This window comes from Zootoca vivipara, chromosome 15 (genome assembly GCF_963506605.1).
Source record: "Zootoca vivipara chromosome 15, rZooViv1.1, whole genome shotgun sequence".
NCBI classification, from domain to species: Eukaryota; Metazoa; Chordata; class Lepidosauria; order Squamata; family Lacertidae; genus Zootoca; species Zootoca vivipara.
This window is the reverse complement of record NC_083290.1, coordinates 28,416,517-28,435,404: the sequence shown is the minus strand read 5'-3', so window position 1 is coordinate 28,435,404 and position 18,888 is coordinate 28,416,517. Positions and strand designations below refer to the sequence as shown.

Sequence of the window (18,888 nt, the reverse complement as noted above, 5' to 3'; positions counted from 1 at the left end):
TACTTACTGTTAATTTATTTTGTTTTGTTTTGCTAGCACTGGAAAGTGGGGCCCACCAGTAAATGATCCTCTGATAATGGAGGTCCTTGGAGTCTCAAACATCCTGCTCAGGGAGTCCATAAATTAGCATTGCCCACCCCCACCCCCGGTTCAGTTTGAGTTATTCATGCTTTCAAACATAAAGCACTGATTCTCACTTTGAACTTTGGCTTCAATAGTATATTTACAAGAATCTTTCTTTACACTAGGCAATTAATTTCATTTTGATTTTCAGTTATCATAATCTGCTTCAGTATCCTGCAGCCATCAGCACAGCGTACACAAACAGAGCTTCTTCGTGACACTTTTTAAACTAGTTCCCTCTGAATTTTAAATCCCTGCCCTGCCTTCCCACCTGTCACTTTGAGCCAAGATACATCCTACACAGTCAACCACCATCAAACACCATTTGTACCACCCGCCCCTTCCTGTGAACTGCTCTCTCCCTCCTCTGATAACTGGGCATGGTTGCCAAACCCATCTTCCATTGTCATCATCACCCCCTGGATGCTTCTGTTGCAGCTTTTTTTAAATTTCGCTTTCGATAAGAAGACATGCCAGACAGAGTCCTGTACGGAAGGTGAGACTGCACTACTCTCTTCACAGGCAGCCTTTGATCTTGTTACAATCTCCCCTTTGCTTAACAGGAAGGTTGCCATTCACCTTCCAGGCAGTTGTTGTGCCTTCACTCTCTTTATGTCCCTGTCTTTTGCTTTGCTTTCCCAGAGGTTCAGAATTAATGGATCTGTACAAATAACAAAAACCTTTCCTTCCAGTGTGCGTTAGCTATCATTTTCTGTTGTCTAGCTTTTTGCCTCATTACATTTTTCTCCTTCCAGGGTCGTAAGAAACCAAAGCTCCTATAGGTTTCTCTGTGTTCCCAGAGTGTTTGAGTGGTTTGTTTTGTCTGCAGGATTATGACGTGAGCCTGCCCACACACTGACCCAACATTTACCTTCTAGCACTTTGTGGTGGTGGTGGTCCATAAGTTAACCTCAACATGTGTCTTATAAACCTGTGCAAGGAGCAGACTGAAGACTCCAGATAAATGCAATTTGAAGGGTGGAGGGTCTCGGCAGGCTACCTGATGAAGAGCAGAGTTCATTTTCATGTGAAATGACTTCCTGAGTTTAAACTGTCATGGTGAGGTGTCTTTCATGGGAGGCAAGTTAAGTTGTGGCAACTGTATTGCTTATCCCTAATAGATGTTCAGACTCGACTAACTTTCCCCCACTCACTCCTTAAGACTCTGCCTTCATAGGGGGTCTTGCCATGACCTCAGGGTAGAATATCGACTTCTGGGGGGTTTGCAGTATGATGTCTTTTTTCCTGCATGGCTAGGTGTTTGCATCTGATGCGTCGGACCAGAACACAATCATCCTGCTTTGTTTTTTCACCACCTAAAAGTGAAAACGTAACTTCGATGGGAGAGGACATATTAGGGCAACTGGGTAGCGAGCTAAACTCTCCTTCAGGAATAAGTGCTCAAAGCAAAATATGTGTGCATTAAAAACTGCACCCAAGTTGGTGCTGGACAGCGAAGCAGAGTGCTTTTTAAAACTCAGAGTAAAAATAATGTAAGTTGGAATGATAGAGAAGGATTCTCTTGCTCACATGGGGAAAGACAGTAATAAAGCTCTGGCCAACAGTATTTGGGTGGGTGGGGGAGTTGGCTATAAATTGGCTCTCTTTGCAGCACCATCCAACCTCTGAGGGACGCCGGGAGGTAGAAGGAAGATGGCTAGTCACTGACACCTTTTTATCCATCATTTTGTTGTTCCTCGTTGTTAGGCTCTGGCTCCTCAGTTTTTCTTTAAAACCAGCTGAAACCAATGGGATTCCAAAGTCCATGTTTCCATATAGGTGGACCTTTGCACCCACTATTCTTTTAAATAACTGACTTATCCCTCTTCTTCACCCCTCTGTTTGCTTCTGTGGTTGCTGTCATCTATGAATATCATAAGACTACTTCTTTATGCCATTTCTATGCAGATTCTGTGGATTTTTATTTCACAACGTTTCCCTCTGGGTGCTACTAATTTTGATTGTTTTTTAGAAGAATTTCCTCCTTCTTTTTAAGCTTTAACCATCTAATTCCACGTAAGCAGATAATATGGCTCAGTTTCATTGCAGGAAGTGTTGCGGACAAGATGCAGTCTTCTTCATGGTTGGCTGTGTGGTGTGTCCTTCTCTTCCTCATATATAATTGATTTTTTACACATATATTTTCCAAATTCCACATAACATCTTATCTTATACAACATTTTTTGGATTTCCGTCAACTACGTCTAGTGATTTTCAATCTTCTCACTTAGTTCTGCATTTCATTTTTCACTATTATATTCTTTCCGACCGACTGAAATTTCTTTTGTTTTTTCATTCATCCTTATCATCCTTAGAAAGACTTCCAGTACCGATATGAATAATAATGAGGACAATGGACACCCTTGTCTTGTACCTTTCGTAATTTCAATATTTTCTGTTATTACATTATTTACTATCAATTTCACTTTTTGATTGAAATATATTGCTTTTATTCCTTTGATAAACAATTATCTGATATCCATTACAGTCACACCTCATGTTACGTCCGCTACGGGTTACATCTTTTCAGGATACAGACACGCCAAACCTGGAAGTCCCAGAACGGGTTACGTCTGGGTTCTGTGCGCTCGCATGTGCAGAAGCGCTAAATCGCGCTTTGCGCAGAAGCACCGAATTGCATCACGTGCGTGCACAGATGCTGCGCTTCAGGATGCGGCCTTTTCATGTTGCAAATGGGCCTCCGGAACGGATCCTGTTCACAACCAGAGGTGCCACTGTAATTCCAAATTCTTTATCATGAATTCCCAGAATTCAAAGGCCTTTTCTGCATCAACAAAAATTAATGTTGCTTGCTTTTCATTCCTGGCCGTCAAATACTCAATTTTGTTCACATCATTCCTTATATTATCTTTAATTTGTCGGCCAGGAAGAAAGCCTGCTTGATCCTTATGTATTATTTCATTCAATACTTTTTTCAATCTATTTGCCAAAATACTTGCAAACAGTTTGTAATCATTATTTACCAATGAAATCGGCCTATAGTTCTTCACTTGTAATAAATCAGAATCTGGTTTTGGTATTAATGTGATATATGCTTCTTTCCATGTTTCTGGTAGTTCTCTTCTTAATATATTGTTCATTACTTCTTTTAGTGATACAAGTAGGGTGTGTTTTAGTTCTTTATAATATTTCACAGTAAATTCATCCGGTCCTGGTGCCTTTCCATTTTTTAAATCTTTTATTGCACTTTGGATATCTTCTATTTCTATCAATTCATTCAGTCACTCTTTCTTTTCTGTTGGAATTTGTTGCACTCCTCTTTTCCTTCTTTTCACACATCACTTTTTATATTACCTTCAGCCACAATCAGGACCCCAACAGACCCTTTCCCCTGTAAGACTCTTCTGATGAATTGGAATCTTCCATCTCTTCCCGGAATCCACAGGCTCCGTGTGTGTGTGTGTGTGTGTGTGTGCGCGCGCGCGCGTTGAGATAGAGAGAGAAAAATTGATTACTCCTATGAGTTGACCATTGATTAATGTTTCAGAAACACATATGGGTAAAAACTATATTTATGAAGCAAAAAGCTCTTTCTTCTTAGATAACAATTGTGTGTGTCACAGCACCCATTTCCTCCTATATGTGTAAGAGAATGGACATTGCCTCTTTTCAGGTGGTGTAATTGCCCTTTGCAGTTTTTATAAGCACTTACATTAAATATATATGGTTCTTCTTCTTTTTTAGCTGATGGCATTTGGGGCAATTAAAGGTGTTTAAATACTGATCAATAAAAAATGTTGCAATCCTTCTATACAAATGAGTTGGAGGGCTTTGGATCATTTGCACACTTCAAAGTAGATATAATGGTGCTAGCTCAGGGCCTATCAGCATAATGGGTCCTGAAACTCAGGTAAGTAGCAGACATCTTTGTTGAAATGTGGGTTTTGGTATCTTATGCATTGCTCTTTCAGCAGAAGATTAAAACAGTGAATGGGACCAATTGGGGCTCCTGATTGTGGCCACAGGTAATCCCTGGCTTTTAGCTGGATTTGGCATGGACTTTGCTTTTAAGCAACTGTTTCCCCCCTCTTCTTTAAACCAACGTCAGGCCTCCTCGGAGGGTAATTCCAGACCCTTTGCTTTAACTCATGGCGTTCCATCCATGCACCAGAAATCTTATATCTTCTGCATACCGTTTCTCAAGAGCTACATCTTCCCTAGGCACAAAGTGCCCTTGTGGTGGTAACAAATGATCTGGCACTGAGGCATAGTTAAGCTGAGATTGCCACTAGGACAACTTTGTCAAATCCCTTCTTTCATTCTTTTTTCCCCTTTTCCGTGATGGATGGGATCTTGCAGAGTTGCTGTGTCTTAGCAGACAAGCTGCGTATGTATTTATCTTATCCTGAAGGCTTGATATCTTCCTGCATGGAATTTAACTTGGGCTCTCTCTCTTCAAACAGATGAAAGGTTAGAGAACCGAATGCCCCCCTCCTCCTCCTTTTCCGCAAGAGAGTAGGCTGCCTGCTTAAATTTGCCTTGTATATTATTGCCTGACAAATGGGTACAGAAATGAATTTCCGTTCTCTCGCTGCATTCTGTAGTACTTTAGAGCCACCCATTAGCCTTAAAAGCTTCAGCAGCCAAACACCAATGATTAAATGTCGGTATAAAACTCCAGGAATGTATTTTCTTCCTTCCGTGCTAAAGGTTTGTGTAACCGAAAACCATTTTCCAAATGAAATTAGCATAATTACCAACATTTTATGCAGTAGTCACGGGGAAAAATGCTTTCCTAAAAGCCTCAAGGGGCAACAGATCATTTCTGCTGTTGCTCCTACCCCTTCCCACATTGCCACCTGCTTAAAACCTATATATACAAACACATAGAGGCTTGCAAAGTCCAGTGGGTGTAAATTACCTCAGATTCAAGTCTGGGTGCTATGGGTGACCTTCATAAAGCCCCAGGCTCTTCAAATTAAGATGGGCAGGTGATAATGAGCCCACTGTTCTTGGCAGCCCCTTGTCATAGTCCCTGGAGTGGGGGCAATTTAACAGTATAGTTGCAATGTCATTTGTTTTATGCCAGAAGCCCACAGTTATCAGTCCCAAACGCCTTCTTTCAAGCCTGACCCCAGTTAGTTGTGCCTGCAAAGGAACTCCAGCACTGCTGATAAAGCACAGTAAATTATTTTATTTCTTGCCCACGTTGTAATTAAGAATGATTTTTTTCCATTGGCCTTTGATGGCTAGTCTCTGGATGCTTCATCCTCTCCCCACCAAGCTTCCCCTAACTAGAGATCCGTTTCCCAGCATGTCATGTGATAATTTGACTGGGCAACCCTTTGTCTATCATGGGTTCCAATCATTTTGTGTTTGGCCCTCTCCCTGGCAAGCAGCACCGCTTCCCCCACCCCACCCCATAAAAAACCCACCACCCTTTTATATCACTTCAAAAATGTCCTTGTGGCTTTATTCATTAAGACATACAATATGATATTGCAGAGCAAGCTGCATAATTTAAATTGCCCCTGGAGTCTTCCCTTGAAATGTTCCATTTGGACAGCTGTTATTTCCTGCGAGATAATTAAAAAGTTCTTAATATTTGTTTAAAAATAAACCCTTCTTTTCTTTGGGGCAAAGCACATTTTCTCTGTGTGTGTGTGTGTGTATGTGTGTTCGTGTGTTCAGTTTATCTTTCCTTCTCCCCCTCTGATAGACCAATTGTTCTTCCACCCAAGTACATCAGTGCTTGTGGATGAGTTGCAACTGCAGGCATGGGCTTGCAGCCTCCCCTGTTTGTCTCTTGGTTTCTGTGCTAATAGAACAAAAGACATCTTCAGCATCTTCTCATGGAGTCCCTAGTGCTGGAACTGGCATGTTGGATCATGCCTAGGATGGAGATTCCATTATGTCTTCAGCAGGGGCACCAGCACAATCACAAGCAACTTCGTGATTCCTCCAAAACTCACTCTCACTCGCAGCCTGAACATGTTAATCCGTTTTCCTTCCTGTAAAACAACATTATGGCTTTTAAAAAACCAACAACAACAGACTGAGATGGAGTGGTGTTAAGACAGCAGGAAGGTTACAAAAATGTTCCATGTACTAGTCTTCCTCCCCCCACTTTAAACAGCAGATGCCGTGGAATTAATGGGCAATAGATTCAGACAATGCATCATTAATTTGTGGAATCTGCTGTTGCAAGATGAGCTTTAAAGGGAGAATTAGACAAATTCCCGGAGGACAATTGGTCTGTCATTGGGTATTGGGCATGGTGGCAGAGGTGCACCAGTGGCAGAGAGTTATTGTTTTCATGAGCTTCTTGCAGGCTTTTGGGGAATTTCAGGTCTTCCACTGTGGGTAGCTGCCAGATGCTGGACTAAATGGGCCCACCTGGGTTTCGTCTTGTAGGCTTTTCCTATGTTTTTAGAGATGTACTTGAGCAAAGGACTTGAGCTATTTCACCCGAGGATCTAAAAAAAGTTTTTGAATGTCTTGTAAATCAAATTAGTACCAGACTGTTTAAAATGGTATATTTGACCCAACACAACCCCGCATTTGAAAATTTAGCTAAGACTCATTGGAGGCCCAAAGCTGCTCACGTCACCTTTTAATTTGGTGCTTACTGTCACAATATACAAGGAAAGAATCACATTAGCTTTATCAAAACCTTGCTTCAGACAAATTTGACTCAAGCTTTTTATTTATTTATTTTTGTTGTGAGATATGGATAAATTTGTTAATGAGTTTTTTGTGCATATTTGCACTACAAATATTTAATGGACGTAAATGTTTGGAATCACTCCTTCCCATTTTTCAGAAATTCAGAAGAAGCAACCACTGTTCTTCTACCAGACTGAATCTTGCACATGTTTCCTTCTCCACAGCAGGTTGGCCAAGCTTGTTTCCTCCAGTTGGTTTGGATTGAGGCTGCCATCAGCCCCGAGGTCCTCTTATGCCCCTGCTGGCTGGGACTGGTGTCTGTTGTAGTCCAAAACATCTGGAGGGCACCAGCTTGGTGAAGGCTGCAAAGGTGGCCTGCGTACATCCCCCGAGACAGGCGTTTGGTTCCCAGGAGCGTTTCACAGACTGGCATAACCTTCAGTTCCCGCAAATTATTTATTGTATCATCTTGGCTTTCTGTGGAGGCTTCCTTGTGTCTCTGGTAAAATGTCAAGTTAATTTAGAGTTGATGTTGCGATCTCCTGACATTTTCATCCACTGTGTGACCACATTAAAAGGGAAGAGAGGAGGAGGTAGAGCCCCCTACACCTGGGAAGAAATAACTAGGAGAAGCTGTTTCTGCTGCCAGTGCACAGCCAAGAACCAGCAAGAGCATTTTTTTTTTCCTTTTTAGGGAATCAACCCCGTGCTCCAAGGAAACCAGTTTCACTTATGCATTGAAAGAAAATGTCTCAAATTGAAGGGGGAAAGGAGGCTTGAATAATATTAAGCTCCCATGTATCCAGATGGCCTCTCATTTCATTCCTATCATATCTGGAAGCTCCTGGAGTTGTAAAAGAAATGTACAGTTTACATTGGCCGCTGCTACCCCACTTCTGGCCAGTCAGCTGTGTCGACAGCATTGGCCCCACCTGTCCTCTTGGATCAGCTGCTGAGGACAGCAAATGTTGGGTACACTGAACTGGCTTCCCCGAACCCCCCTCCCTTGCAAAAAAGGGGGGACACACAATTCTTCTAGGTTCATTGTGCAACTCCTATTTGCTGTGTTGGGACTTGCACAGGAGACATTCCAGCTGGGATTGGGTGACCTTTGATTAAAATTGCTTTTTGTTTCCCACAATGCCATCACTAAGGTGCTTTTGCATGTTCACTCAAGGATGCTGCATTTCACTAGGCTGGAGGCCTGGATGGAGAGCTGTGTGGAATGAAGCGTTAAATCTCTGCCCAATATGCAGTTCCATGCTTCAGAAAATAATTTTCTATGCTACACAAAACTACTAAACGGATCCTGATTATTTTTGTGAAACATCTGGTCCACAAATGAAGCTATCTCGTGGGTGTAGTACAAGCAGGACGCTGTACAAAACGCCGCTTCCAACGCTCTCGCTTGGAAGGGCTGTTTTGCATAGCGTGCTCTTGCTCCGGCAGCAGCGTGAGGCAGGGCATCCCCTGCCCCCTTCCTTTCAGGGTGGTTCCGCTCGCTCTGTTTAGGCCTGCTACATCCCTGCTTGTGTGTTCTTTCTGCCCTGCAAATCCTGCAGTTGTCTAGTTTAACTGAGACATAATGCAGATCGAAGGAGATGAGGCAGGTAGGAATAAATGGAAGATTTTGACTATGTCCTGCTTTTTACACTCACCTATAGATCTGTTTCCATCATGCATTCTTCTAAGCATCCCAGGGGCAAATGACTGTCCAGCCATAGGGTGCTCGAGCTCGATAATCTTGACCCAGAATGGCAGTTCTTTCAGCTCTGTGTGCAAATTCTATGTGTCGAATTACCCGCTTTTTCTCCCTTTTAAAAGATAAATAAATGCAAGGTGATGTCTAATAGCATGCTTTGATTGCAGAATGGCATCTCAGGTAGGTGATAATTATACAAACAGTTACTACTCTGGGGAAAGCATAGTTTCTCAAAGCAAGAGCAGTTAAGTTGCCCAGATTCTATAGGTTGGCAACAGATTTGGGACTTAAAAACACTGTCCTTGGATTTTCATTTACGGAACCCATTCTGTTAGAGACTGTGGACTAATTTTATGGATTAGTTTTTAAACCCCCCAGTCTGTCACACTCAGTGAACAATTTTAAGTTGGAGAGAAGCCATCTGAATGGATTAGAACGTGCCCCTGAGGAGTTTGAATGCCACTGTTTCAACTTAATATTGCCCAGCTGTCTCAGAGGCTGGCTTGTTAGGGAGGGGGGGGAGTAGTTCTTTTATATTGACCATGTTAAATGACTGATATCCAAAGGCATAGACAATGCCACCTTTCCCCCCACTTTGTAAGATAACATCATCCATGACAAAATATTTAATGTCTTTGGTATCTGGTTATGTTTGTTTTTTATTGTAAAGAGTTTCTAATGCTTGAGATGAAAAGCAACTTGATACTTGGAATGCAGTTTTCCTGCAGCTGGGCCACTCTTTCCCCAGTTACAATGTCCGGGTTATATTTGAAAAGCAAGCACATAGTTGGTACACATATAGATGGGGTGGTGGGAGGGAAAGAAGGGAGATGCTGAGAAATGGGGGACATGCTTCTATTTTTTTATTTTATTTTTTCACTCCACATCCTCAGTAGATTTTAAGTTTGTCACTGCTCTTTAAGACTGGACAGACAATTGATTCACTCTTGTGTTGTTGTTTTTACATGAACTAGTGGCTTTGTGAACGGGATATGTCATAGTATTCTTAGCAAATAGACTCCTTTTGTCCCCTCTGTCACTTGTGGGACCTTACTGTACTACAGAATTTCTGGCAGATTATTTTTTTATCTGTTCCTTAATGTCACCCCAAAGAGACAAAGCAGGTGGTAATTCCTCCTCCTTTCAAAGTGGGGTGGGGTGGACTGGGGGGGACCATTATTCTACTACTATGTGTTACTTTCTGCTTTTGAAAATGACGCCATTTGTTCCTGGACATCACTGTAAAGTGCCTTAAGAAAGTTTTCCATATATCTATCTCAGCATAAATGCCATTGCTAAACCAGGAGCTCATTTGGGAAGATGGCCTAGACTGAGTTGGACTTCGAGGCAGTGCACCTTTTAATCATTAACTGCTTTATTTCCGCTGTGATCACCCAGCCCATCTGCTAATCATAACTTTGCCATTCCAGCTGCAGCCAACATGATGTTGTTTGACTTTGAATATTGGTTCGCCTTTTAACTGCTTGAGAACTTTGTGTTTCATTTTTGTTTGTTTGTTACCTGCTGATCTCTGTCCCTGGATGGGGAAAGCGAGCTGCACTGTCCACACGGAACAATGTTCCTTGACTAATAATCTTTTTCCAGCATATGAGCAGAAGTTCTGATTTCAGCACGGTTTAATTTTTAACCGGAAGTTCACATAATTTCCCACATACATAAACAGGCACACAGAGGAAACAGGTTAGTCGATTATTCTGGGGAGAGCATGAAATTTCAGGCGTTAACACACAGCTCATCCAATTTAATCATAGCATCCCCTCTGACCTTTCCTTTACATCTTGAATCCCCCACCAGTTAAAATGAGACATTGTAGGCTATGTCATTGAGGATGAAAGGGGCAGGCCTCGAACTTTTATTTCATTACTGTCAAGCATTTTTGATGCTTTAATTTTGCCAAAGTTCCCAATGTGAGAACAGGAGCTTGGTGGTCCTGAACTGTGTGTTAGATTGGATTGCAAAGTGGAAAACTATCTGTGTTAGAATGGAGGATAAGATGTGCCATAGGTGAATTGCTGTCATATAAATCTTGATAAAAACACCTATTTCAATTGTGCAAGGGGGTGTTGCTTTTCCTTCAATATTTTAAAATGTGCCAGCCTGTAAGTATCATGTATTTCCCCCCCCCCCCATGTGGATGATGTACCTGTATTATTATTATTATTATTATTATTATTATTATTATTATTATTATTGTCTAACCCTTGCTCTGGAAAGTTAAGTATGCATTGTCCTCTGTTTGATTGCAAAGGGGAAATGGCCCCTGCTTTCTATTAAGTGGAAAGTCTGGCCCTCTCTGGATTCTGAGGGTGGCATGTCAACTGTGGAGAAACACCTCCATGGGCTTGTCTTCTGTAATAATAAAAAAGCTCAAGTTCTAGGGTAGTTTATGAGCTCAATTACATGTTGTGGAGCCTTGCAGAAAGCTATTCTTTTGTTCATTTAAACATTGCCTGTGCTGAACTAAAGAGGGGCCTCCCAAACCTTCTTTTGAGGTAAATGGCCTTGTTTGTGCTGCGCTGCAGAAACTCTGAACGCGTAGCACTTTTCGAGCTGCTCCCAGAACAGCCGCCTCACCAATCCTATGGCCCCAGCCCACATGTGTGCAGCTAAAGGTGTATCAGTTTGTTGCTGAAATGGAAAGGGGGACAGGACCCTTTCTGTCCCACTCCTCCAGCACAGATAGCAAAGTGCTAGCTCACAAGCTGGATCTGACCCACAAGTCTTTCCTCCACAGCCTCCTGCCCACTCTTCTGACCTTTAGGGAATGGGCTGCATGTCCAGCACTGATCCTATGACTAGCGTGGCATAGCATTCTTTATACCACTCATCATGGAAGCCAAGCAAGCTGCCTGAAGAGGGACAGAGCGATCTATCCATCCTCAGGAAGCCCACTTCGTTTCCGTGCTAGCCGTGTGCATAAACATATTTTCTGCACAGTGATGGAAGCTGGGAGAGTAGAAAAGAAGGTGAAAGCCTTTGCCTGAAACGACTTCAAGCATTTTTCTTCCAGTGAATCAACTTTCCTTCCAGGGCCTTTCCCTGTTGAAGGCAAGCCCCAGCCCCCCAGAGAGAGAATAGGGGTGGGTCCTCTCATGGGTGCTGGTTTACCCATGGAGGAAGGCAACCTTAGTCCCCCCCTCCCCCCCAAAAAATGTTCTCTACTCCCACCCTCCTTAGGATTCTAATGTTGCTGAACAAGTGAAGGCTTAGTTGATTTATGTGATAATTTTTGTTGTCATGGCTGAACCGTGGGCAAAACTAGGTAAAAGCAATATGTCTAACTTATGTTTTGACATATACAAAATAGTCTTTAAATAAGAACTCTGTACACACCTTGGGGATGCTTCAGAAGGTCCAGAAGCCCAAGACTTGGGAAAGTAGGGAAGACCTTTTCCAGCGAGGTACATGGAGAATACATAGCATCCTCTATACCCAAAGAGACATCTGAGACCAGGACTGGGCTCCCTCAGTAAAGCTTCAGAGGGCAAGGCTGCCAGAGGAGGTCCCATCTAGGAATGTTCCTCTCTCTGGCACATTCACAGCCCTAAGGCAGGAGTACGTTTGACAACCCACTTAGTTCCACAAGCACTGGAGTCTGTCATGCTTGTAGCCTACATGCTGTTAAAATGAACTGAGAACGGCACAGTCTGCTAGAACTGGGGTGCCCTTTCCTTTCTCTAATTGCATTCCAAGCAATAGGAAACTTGTGGAAACGTTCACAGTTCTTCTCAGTATCTGGTCCGCAGAGCACTCTCTAGAGATTGAGATCTTTGCAGAAAGCATTTCTTCAGCTTGCAAAGATGGAATCTGTTCTGTCGTCTTTATATATGTATCTCTTTATCTAAACTATGCATGACTTGCTAGAGGCAAGGCTACCTCCTCAATGATGACCTGTTTTGCAGCATGAATGCAATGGCGTATGCATTCATTCTTGGGAGACTTCCTATCATTGGTATTCCCCGGGATCAGGTGGATGCAGAATGTTGCATAGCATCCACAGGTATTATGTGCATGACAAAAGGGAAGGGAGACCCCCGGCAGCCAGGTCATGCACTGACTCCTCTGGCATTCCCACATAGAAGGGAATGTCTTTTGCAAAGGCAATGTTTGAATGTGTGAAAGCTTCTTCAAGACTTGCCTCTGCTTTCATAGCCTGGAGCCCTTTGATGTCCCTGCGCTCACTTCCCCACGGAGCAGGTGGCTCTGGTGTTTCTCCCCACTTTGCATGTCTCCCTAACTCTTGACCACCAGAAAGCATCCCTGCTGGCAAATCTCCAGAACCAAAGCAAACAAGGGTTCCCCCCACCCCACCCCCTCAGGCTCACAGCTTTTAAGCTCAAGGCATGTCTCTTTAAAACAGTGCAACTCACTTCAAATGCTTTTTGCCTTTCATTTTATTATTGCTTGTCACGCAATGTTCTTTGAAAGCTTGCTCATATATTATCTGTTCCATTTTTTCCATTTCCCTTTTTTTGCATGCTGTTCCTCCTGTTTCTTCCCTTCCTCCAAACCTCTGTTCCCGTGTGTAGACACAACGGCGACGACAGAACCGGCAGTTCACGGTTGGTATTGCATTCCTGTTTATCTTTTCTCTCAGCAGCGCAGTGCTGAGTGGCAAGGCAAGCCTGGGAGGAAAGGCAGGGGGCGGAGGGGGCGGGCAGAGAAATGAGGGAGCCACAGATAAAGGGTGTTTTTTTTTTTAGGGGGTGGGAGGACTAATGCTTCAAGTGGACTGATCTCATAAATATGCCATAATTTTTAAGACTCGGAGGGATGTCTAGCCTTGTCGTTTCTGCTGCAAATTTAGCATTCAATTGTTACAGGCCTGGGCATCTAGCTATTCCCCAAACCCAGCAAAAACAGCAGGCATATCAGAGCAAGAACAAGAGGAGTGGCTGCATTTCAGCAACCATTATTGCCGCCAGTCAGAACGAAACATTCCAGAGGAATCTGGCTTTGGAAACTGTGGCCCAAATGTTGTCTTAATTGTAATGCCTGCCATTCCCAGGGATTCTCTCTGGTATGCAAGAGAGGCATAAGATGTTTAGTATGCTGAGGCAGTTCCACAGAGTAATCTGCCGTGTCATAGGTCACCAGGAAGTCTTTCATTAGCAAGCTTCCAAACACATGCTCTGCTGCAACAGACTCTCCCTGGCCATGGTCAGAACAGACGAGCGAGCTCACCCCACTCACCTGTTTTGTGTCTCTTCCTTCAAACAGCTTGACAGCTTTCACGTCCCCCAGATTTTAAAGTAGGATCCAGTATCACAGACTAGCAACTGGGTTGATGAAATAACTTTAATATACAAATTCCAGTTGCCTGACTAAATTAAAATCCATAACCACCTTGCTAAAAGTGCACCCTGTATTTTTCTTAAGACTTGGTGAAACTTATTGGAATGATTGCCCTGAGTGAAAGAGCCAACATGGTGTCCTCTAGATGTTGTTGGACTACAGCTTCCATCAACCCTGGCCATTTGCTTGGCTGGCGGGGGCTGGCGGGAGTGGTAGTTCAGTAACTTACACAAGGCTGTACATTGGCTTTTCTTGGTCTACAACTGTGAGCAGCTCTCAGTTTGAGCCTGGGGTCTTCCCCAGCCTTTGCCACCCAATATCCTTTCAAAATTCACCCACTCCCAATCTATTTTATCAGCCTTGAGTGAGACTTCTGTACCAAACATCACATTATGGTTATTGTGCAATTCGTAATCGACTATCCAATTCATACATAATCCAAAGGTTCACAAGGGGTCTACTAGGTCAAATTCTTCATGACACTATAACTTTGGAATGCCCTCCCCAAGGAGGCTCGCCTGGCACTTTCGTTACATTTCTTTAGGTGCCAGGCAAAAGCATTCCTCTTCTCCCAGGCTAATTAAACAACCTATGGCCTTTAAAACTTTTTTTAAAAAAATATTTTTGCTTGTTATTATGGTATTTATCATTGTGCTTTCATATTGTGAACTGCCCTGTGATCTTTGGATGAAGGGCAGTATAGAAATCTAATAAATAACAATATTCGTTTAATGTAAAACAGATTTCCTTGTTACGTAGGGTGCCAGGTCTTCCTTTGCAGTTGCCATTTGGGAATTACTTGAGCACGCCCAATGTCTACACCAGGCACCCCCAAACTTCGGCCCTCCAGATGTTTTGGACTACAATTCCCATCTTCCCTGACCACTGTTCCTGTTAGCTAGGGATCATGGGGGTTGTAGGCCAAAACATCTGGAGGGCCGCAGCTTGGGGGTGCCTGGTCTACACTCTGCATGCTCCTAATAGAGATGGATATAAGTTGTTGAGGGCCTGTTATTGCAGAGACATGGAACTGGTATCTGCCTGCCTGAACATTTTTCAAGATAGCAGCCACTGTTATCAGACATGGCTGCCACCGTGTTGGAATTCCCCAGTCATGTGCAGTAGGGGCACAGTGCATGCACCAAAGGAGTTAGAAGCATGGACGTGAAACATTCCTGCACACGGTCCTGCTGTCCTATTTCTCTGTATTCTACATGTGTGGGAAGGAAGTCTTCAAAATCCCCAAGTCAGCCTTCTCAAATCCTCAGTTTTCAGCAAATGCTGAAGGAAGAGATGACAAAGCATATCTGGGGTCCTGGATGTCTATTTGGCCTAGGAGAGTCTGCATGTTGTATTTTCATACTCAGCAGTTGAGTTGCAGACTGGAGAGCCCACTATAAATTGATAAAATCCCACTGGAATTAGCTTGATTCTGTTTCCCTCTACATTTCTAATTATCATACTATTAGGAATTTTGGCGCAACGAGTAGACATTTTAACTGAAACCTTTTGACTGTCACTGAAGTGTTAAAGCTCTGTATGTCTGCCGCTTCAGGCCCACAGTAGCAGCTAAAGCTACCTTCTGCTAATAAACAATTATTAGTGATGGGTTTATAATTGAGCATTAGTCCTGACTCACTTGCTACTGAAATAAATGATGAAGTCTGGAGAATTGGCTAATCCGCCCCTACCCCATTGTCCACTCTTATGTCAGCAACATTTCAGTCACAGAAGCCACAAGCTAGATTGGACTTGAGGGTGGAGAGTAACAGCCTAAATGAACCAAGGGTCTCAGTTGTACTCAAGACTCATTAGGATTGACAGTACCAGCATAGATGAACTATTATGAAGCACCTTGTATCTACTTGCCATGATTTCTAGCACTGTGTAGACAAAAATATATTTAAAACTTACCGAGGTTCTCTTGGTTGTGTGGTTCCATTGAGACCACCATTAATGACAGAAGCATCTGAAAACTTCTAAAGAAAGCATTATGGTAATGGGCAAAGAATTCCAGAACAAGAGCTTTACAAAACTAAAAGCTGGGTCAAAACAAAACAAAACAATGAATTAGATGTTTAGTTGTTGCTGCCCAGAGAGGAAACTGTAGCTTTTGTTTTAAGGAAACAGGGGCATGAATGTTGCATGGGTATCCCTAATCTTTAAAATAAATAAAACGAATATTTTGAGGTCATTGCACTTGAAGTCACCTCAGTTTGCATAAGTTAATTTCACTTAATAATTTTAGTGAAATTACTAATATGTACACTTGAACACTATTCGGCCGATTAGATAGCTGATACTCATTAGAAAGATAGTTGGAAAATATTTTGGAAAGTGGACTATTAATGGTGCAAGAACACACACATACATCCACACATTTTAGAGGTATACAAGACCCACAAGTCAAGTCAACTATCCTTTTTAGACTTAATGTAGCCCAAAGTAAACTGGGGAACAGATTATAGATTTAGCCAGAAATGCCTTTCTTTGCTTTAAGATACTGCAACTTGTGCATTGAAAATGGTCAGCATATTGACTGCAAGTGCCCCATAACTTCCAAGCTGGAGATGAGAAAGTTGTAGAACAAATAAATTACTAGGCATGTCAGGCAAATTGACCTATGATATGCTTTCTGCCTTAAAGTAATACTAAAAGATCCTGGTTCGTTTGGCGTCCCTTCTTTGTCAAGGTTGCCCTTTCCCCCATTGAAGCTTCTTTGTGGTTTCCTTCCAAGCTTGCATTGCCAGCGTGTGTATGAAGTTGACCAGATATATTTCTTGTGTGTTGGCCATTTTGTTCTGAACAATGTCCAAATGGAAGTGAGCATGTCTGTGGATGGTGAGAAATGCATGATGGGCATGATGGGTAACCTGTCAAACCAGATGGATTGCCTCCAAAAATAAAAAAATAAAAATTTCAAATTAAAACACTAGTGGAAGAAGGCCCAGTACCCAAAAGTCTCATTTGAGGACCCAGGCTGCTTTTCGATATGAGGGAGGTGCTTGAACACTCCATGAATTTTTTTGGGAGTGTATCCAAAAGGACTAGAGGTGGGGGAAAGAGTTTGTCTGCATGCAAAACTATAGCAACCTCCCGCAATCTCTCTTCTCACAACGCAGGACTTAACAGCAGCTATGCATGGGCAAGTTTAAAGCATGAGCATTTAACTCTCCCAACTGCATATAAAGCTGAGATCTTTTAACTTGCAGGTTTCCATGTGTGCTTCCCCCCTCCCCCCCCCACTCTTCTGCATTCATTGTCAGAATTCTAATAACAGCATGCTGTTCATGGCTGATGCTGGGGCTCTGGCTTTGGCTGCACTTCAGTGCCTTTTTTTCAAGAATCCTATTTCCCTTTTAACTTCCACCTTGCAGTGCAGATGCCTTTTGGAAAGTTTCTCTTCTCTAAATCAGTAGAACAAAGCAGGACAGCTGCACGTGCTGGAGAGGTGGACCAAATGATTCCTACAAGCCAACCCCTTTCTATTTTGGGAGATTTGATTTTTATCCTTTCTAACATTTTTTTAAAAAGCCATTCCAAGAATTTGTCCTACAAAGCTTGACTTGAGAGAACACCTACCCTGTTTTTGGCTAATGATGCTAACAATGCCCTTTATTCCCCAGTGAACCACTTACCAGAGAAAGGAAGAGCCAGAAGAGTGTCGGTTTTTAAATCAGATATGCATTTCAATAATGCAGTTCAGACAGAGTTAGGATGTTAAATGCTGCTCTCAAATTTTTCCGAGCGCAATGCTAATTCCCCAGGACAAGTGCTTCTGAACAACTTCACAATAAGTTCTCTAGTGGGTTGTAACCTCCAGTTATGGCCACAGTACAGTGCCACATTACACTGCCTCCTTTTTTAAAAAATGAAGTGAATGTGTATTTACTAGCACAGGAATAACCAACACAGTGCCTTGCAGAAGTTGGACCCCAGCTCCCTTCAGCCCCAGCCAGCATAGCCAGGGGTCAGGGGTGATACAAGCTGTGTTCCAACAGTACCTGGAGTGCGCCAGTGGCTATGTTGACCCTAATGCTAACACCTCCAGCAGAACACTTTGAACCCTCAGTTTCCTCCTTCCTGGTTCATCTGAAACAGAAACCATATGCCAGTTGTTAAATGTATGCATTGCATTGAAGTTCAGACATTGTGCAGCATTGCAATGCACACACATGTGCTGTTACAAAAAAGAGTGAGAGAATTATAGTGGCCTTCAGGTTATAGATGCAGTTGACCAGCTGTAGGGACATCTCAAAAGGAGCATCTTTTCAACAGCAATTCAGTCTGGAGATTGAGTTTCAGCAATCATATCATTTAAACTGGGAGCAACATATCCCAAGGGAGATATGGGCAATCCATGTCGTTTCCAAAGCTGATAAAGCAGACCTACGAGTACAGGAAGTGTGTGGGGTGCAGGATCCACCTGGTGAGTTAGATTGTACACCCACACAAACACAACCTAAAGTAGCGCTCTGTGGCTCCTCTGAAGTAAGCATGCTGCCCAACCATTCAAATGAAACAAAAAGCAATGTAGAGAAGCCTGCCCACATCTGATGATATGCTAAAATATATAACAGTTATCATTGAAATAGGAAAAATACCACAGCAATATCAAAGGGGAACAGCATCAGCAGTCACTAAAGATCCTGAAAACTACTATTTTGTGGAAGCAGTAATTATTCCAAGGCTTATAATTCCTTTGTCTTAGCCCAGAAGTCTGTGCTGTCTCTGGCCTCTTCTCATGTGGTCCAGGATTGGCTCAATAAGAAAATATTCACCAAGCAAAAATCTTGGCTAGCTACATTTGAAGTCACAAGTGTGACAGCAATAGAATAAGAAATAAATCACAATGGCAATTTAGGATGGCAGGATGATGGGTGTAATTTTTCCGCAGCATTTTATACACACACACACACACACACAACACACACACATAATTAAACATCTGTATGCTACTTTTCAGCCTGCAGTATGACTCACAACAACAAAAATTATAGTAGAATGGCAAATGATTAAAAAACACTACTAAAACAGTCATCAGATTAAAGAGAGGCAGCAGCAGCAGCAGCAAAACATTAAGCAGCAATATCACTTGAACGAATTCTGGGACTGAACCA

General features: G+C 42.7%; 1 protein-coding gene across 3 annotated transcripts in view; it reads left to right on the top strand.

Moving 5' to 3' along the window:
• The window catches only part of CADM1 (cell adhesion molecule 1), a 282,413-nt gene that overhangs the window by 240,161 nt on the left and 23,364 nt on the right, over positions 1–18,888 (top strand). For 2 of the 3 annotated variants that reach the window (XM_060268441.1, XM_060268442.1), the window contains exon 9: positions 13,003–13,035. The exons of the other annotated variant lie outside the window; for it this stretch is intronic. In XM_060268441.1, coding sequence (XP_060124424.1) covers positions 13,003–13,035 — 33 coding nt within the window. The remainder of the gene's footprint in view (positions 1–13,002; positions 13,036–18,888) is intronic. 3 annotated transcript variants of the gene reach the window in all.